The 4844-nt window shown below is 44.9% G+C and overlaps 1 protein-coding gene across 1 annotated transcript in view; it reads right to left on the bottom strand.

Annotated features, from left to right (window-relative positions):
* Positions 1 to 2871: 2871 nt before the first annotated feature.
* Positions 2872 to 4844, bottom strand: part of Fancf (FA complementation group F) — a 3320-nt gene continuing 1347 nt past the window's right edge. Inside the window, exon 2 of the mRNA XM_026784259.1 lies at positions 2872 to 4844. This exon is cut by the window's right edge and continues 112 nt beyond it. Within this exon, the coding sequence (XP_026640060.1) occupies positions 4212 to 4844 (633 nt within the window). The 3' untranslated portion in view covers positions 2872 to 4211.

Here is a 4844-nt window from a genome sequence, read left to right as displayed (position 1 = left end):
ACAGAGTGGCAACAGTGCTTACCAGATGAGTAAAAAATTGCCACTTTAATGTAGAAGTATAGGGTCATAAAGAATGTTGTGATAAACGCAGACAAGAATTTGCCTTTGGAACAAGTTGCCTTTTTAAACTGTGTAGAAGCCAATTTCAAATTAAACCTAGGATCTAGAGGTTACCACAGATGGCCTTCAGAGCTTGAAAGCGTGTTTGTAGCATACGTAAACATAAAATGTAAACTCAGTTTTCATGCTAGAACCCCCATGATCATAGTCAGGTCCAAAGGAAACCCCAATTCCCTAAACGCCAAAGTTCTATGTATCCAGAAACGAACCCAACCTGGACCACAGGAACATTTTCAGTGGGTAGAGTAAAGCCAGCATTCCATAGGAATGCACAAAACCAGTTCCCATCTTTGAATTTGGATATTTGGACTGCCTTTGGGAGTTTGGGGAATTGGAGTTTCCTTTGGACCTGACAGTAACTGCCTATGGAACTTGTTGCAGGGTGTGATCCAGAATGCTTACTGTGAAAAGACAGTGTCCCAACCACGATGGGACTTTACACATGGCAAGCTCCTTTTAACTCAAAACCTATCTGCAGTATGAAGAGCAAGGAAGCTCTCAGAGACAGATGGAGCCAGGCATCACTGTAATGATTTAAGCTCCTTCCCTTAGGGCCACGACATTACTAAGTCAAAAGGGCACTCATAGCCCCGTAGGACAATAAGCATCTGATAAATGAGGTGCTGCCATGCTTCTGATAGAGTAATTGATCATTTCCAATTAAATCTTGAGAAAAATCAATGGTTGCTTCTTAGACTGTTTACATCAATTAACTTGTATCAATAATGAATATCTTATACATGCTAAATTTTTAGCAGAGGGGTCATTCTGTTTATAACCTGTCCTATTTTTGAACTTTGGAATACAACATCAGAGTTAAAATATGACCGAGGGGAAGAATAAACTTGAAAACTCATCTATAGCACAAAATCCTTTTTGAGGGGAGGTCATGGATCTTACACTATGGCTCAGGCTAGCTCAGACTGGCCTGGGACTCATCTCTGACTTGCCTGAATGCACTATGTAGCCCAGGCTATCCTCAGAAATAGTCAGGGCATGGATGAACACAGATTCAACTCTGAAGCAGTAAAGTGACTCCGGGAAGTGTTTAAGACTGCTGGGTTGAAATCTGACAAAGTCACAATGTATTGGGACTTGATTATTCAGATTTATTCTACTTAAATCGCTTCTACAATGGGTTATACCTTTTAGATAGATGACTCTGGTGATGATACTGTCACAAGTTTTTGCTCCATTTCCATTTGCGCAAGCATAGTGATCGGTTACATATGAGTGTCACTTGCAGCCCAGAAATTCAGGCTGCTCCAGGAGAAACGAGTCAGAAGTTGGCTTGTTCCCAGTGAGCATGTGGTCTGGTGAGACATGTGGAGAGTGTATACACCCACAAGCAAGGGTCAAGGCAGGCAGCCCAAAGCAATTGCTTTTCCTTCTGATCTCCAAATACCTGGGCGGTTGGAAGGATACGGGGTGTATGTGTGGGTTTTCTCCCCTAGTTAATCTTCCCAGGGGATACCTTTCAGACATCTTTAGAAGCCTGTCTCTTAGTTGATTACAGATCCAATCAAGTAGACAACCAAGGCGTACACCCCGAGAAATTCAACACAAAAAACAACAACAAAGTCAAAACAAAGCACACAAAGAAACAAGGAGTCCCATCAATGCAGTGAGGTTTGATCTCATCTGAAGAAACTTCAGACTCTGAAGCGAAATGCAGACCATAAAAAACGAGTGGCTGATGGCTTAGTGCTTGAGAGCATTGGCTGCTCTTGCAGAGGACCCACACTGGACAGTTGCCAACTACCTACAATTCCAGCTCTAGGTGACAGGACTCTCCATTCCGACCCCTAAGGGCATCTGTACTCACATGCAAACATCCACATACAGACACACATACACATTTATTTAAAAATAAGGTAGATCAGAAATAAAAAAAAATGCTAGAAACTAATCCTGGAATTAAAAAAACAAAAACATGTGAGGTATGTTACATGCCAGGCAGGCCTTGGTTAGAAGCCCTGGCATTGTTATAACATAAATAAATGCCCACATCCCTACACAATCATTTGAATAAAAAGGGAGGCATATTTAGTGGCTAGGCAGGTGACCCCTCTCCACTCCTGGTCCCAGGTAATTCACCGCAGCACACTGACGTCAGCCCACTAAGAGGGAAAATATGATGTAGATCCTACTTCTACTTGTTCACAAGGTGCCCCAAGCCAGTGTAACTGCAGTGGAATTTGGAAAAAAATTTTCCCAAGGCTCGGTAGTCATTTGCACGTTAAAATCTGGGGCAGGATATCAGTACCAGCGAATGGGTCACATGATACCAGCGGTTTCCCCAGCAGCAAAATGACAAGGAGACAGCCAGGAAATAACATTACGGTATGGGTAGCCTAAATAAACTTAGTATAGGCCCAACCAGTCAGAGGACAGATTAGGAACAATAGGAACATGGAGGAAGTGTTGGGGATGCAGATGTTGAACCAAGGATCACATTAAAATAGAAAGAAGTTCACTTAAAAAGAAACTGCAGCCTGAAGATTGCTTCCCTTCTCTACCAACAAGGAAAGAGAGATGAATAACACACTGAAGGTTAACTGAAAATCATATGGACAGCAAAACCACCTTTCAACAGGAGTCAGGCATGCATTTGTAAATACACATTAAAATGTTTAACACCATGAGGTGTTTCCCAAAAGAATCCTAAAATCAAAATAAATAAACAAAAGCCAATAAGTAAATGGAAACACAACCTTGGACCACACAAAATCATCTGAAATGGAAGAGAGAATCAAGATGTCCTTTATTATATGAAACTTAGTTTCCTCCTGTAGCAAACAAAAATAAAACAGAAAATAAGCTAGGAGTGAGATGCAACAGTATTAAAATATCAAAACCATGGAAACACAGGATTCAGCTATATGTATTGGTTCACACTCAGCATTTAGGAGGCTGATGCAGGAGAATATTGTAGGCTAGCATGGGCAGACAGTGAGTTCCAGGCTAACTTCAGCAAGAGAGACCCCAAAACATCAAAATAGAACTCAGATACTGACTAGCTTCATAAAAATTAATAAATGCTGCCAAGGGTTCAGGAGAAAAAGGAACGTGTACACCTTGCTGAGAGTGACCAGAAAAAAAAGAGTAGGAAAATGTCCCAAAGTGCTGAAAATATAACAAGTGTGGCTGAGTTGTCACTCCTGTGCACATACACAAAGTAATCCTGTCAGAATCCAGAAGATGTAAGTAGGGTTCTTAGTCACAAACACTCCAAATAGTCTCCATCCAGCAACCACGAGGAAAAAGAGCCAACTCAACCTGATTAATGGCACAAGTGCCATTAACTTACTAGTTTGATTTCTTTACCATCCAATCAAAATCCCCAAAAGGATACATTATACTTACTGTGCTCTAAACACTATGTGTGTACTCAAGAAATGTTAACGTTCGCTGTTATTTTGACTTCTGAGTAGTGACTTGTACAAACGAGGGACGGAACTTTCTGAACACACAGCTTTGATACACATTAAGGCTGGCGAACAGGTTAAGGAAGGCACATCTAGACTTTGACTATAGCTAGGCAGCTTTGAAACTAACATTTTGATTCTACCTCGTGTTTCTGGTTAAACAAAGTTTTTCACCAGTAAAGAGTCAGCAAACAAGAAAAGTCAATCGTTTTTCCTTTAAAAGGTGTATCTATTTTTAGTATTCTTACAAGTGAGCTTTATACAAAAGAAGCTGAAAATTCCATGGCTTTAAGAATTCTTCCAAGGGAAGATATGTAGCTCAGTGGTGAAGCACTTGCCCAACATGGCCAAGGTCTTGGACCCACCATGGTAAGGGAAATAACACTATTTCCGGAATCTAGAAAACTCAAAGAATATTTGTGCTTGTGTTACGAACCACTTAAAGTTGGCACCTAAATACTTAGGTTTGGGGACCATACTGTAGCACAGGGCATTGGTGAGAACGCTGACATTTTGTAAACTGTATATATAGTCAAGTAGTAGCAGGACACTAGAGTGTGGAGGCTTGGCCGATATGTCTGCTGTTTCCTCCATCTCTCCCTGAGATGGGTCTGTCCAGATGCTCGGCCTGGGACTTAAGAACCTCACATGTTCCCAACTCAGCTAAGCACCACCAGGCAGGGCCAGCAGTACGTCCGTCCAGATGCTCATCCCGGGAACCTCGAAGTCTCCATCCAGCGCCTTGTTGGTGCGCACAGTCTCCAGTACCTCTTCCTGCAGGGGTGGTGGGGCCTGGCACAAGCTCTGCAGCCGGAGGCACAACTCCTCCCAGGGCATGTCCTCAGGCTTCGTGGAGACCCAGGAGCCCTTCTGCAGGTCATAGTGCAGCTGCGTGGCCCAGGCAGTGAGCAGGCCCAGGTAGGCGCGAGATAGCGTGGGGTGGCGGCCGGCCAAGGAGGCCAGGCGCACGGCGGGCAGCCGGCGGCAGAAAGCGGTCAAGACCTCGGGGCTATCCAGAAGCCACCGCAGCAGTTCCTGTGTCTCTTTTGCACCCGCAGAGTCTGCGGCGTGAGCGGGCTGCGAGTCTACATCGCGCAGCAGCGCCTCGCCCGCCACGTTCAGCACGTGCTCCCGAGGCCCCCGGGCCCACAACGTCTCGAGGAGCTCGCGCCCGGCTGCCGGGGCAGCACTGCCCAATTCGTGCAGGCGCGCGCACAGCAGCTCTGCGTGCGTGCGCAGCAGCGCGCCCCGGGGCGCGTCCCCGCCGAGGCGGAGCAGCAGGTGCAGCGCGCTCCC

This window comes from Microtus ochrogaster, chromosome 22 (genome assembly GCF_000317375.1).
Source record: "Microtus ochrogaster isolate Prairie Vole_2 chromosome 22, MicOch1.0, whole genome shotgun sequence".
In the NCBI taxonomy this organism is placed as follows: domain Eukaryota; kingdom Metazoa; phylum Chordata; class Mammalia; order Rodentia; family Cricetidae; genus Microtus; species Microtus ochrogaster.
The sequence above is the reverse complement of the archived record's forward strand: the minus strand, read 5'-3'. Positions and strand labels throughout refer to the sequence as shown.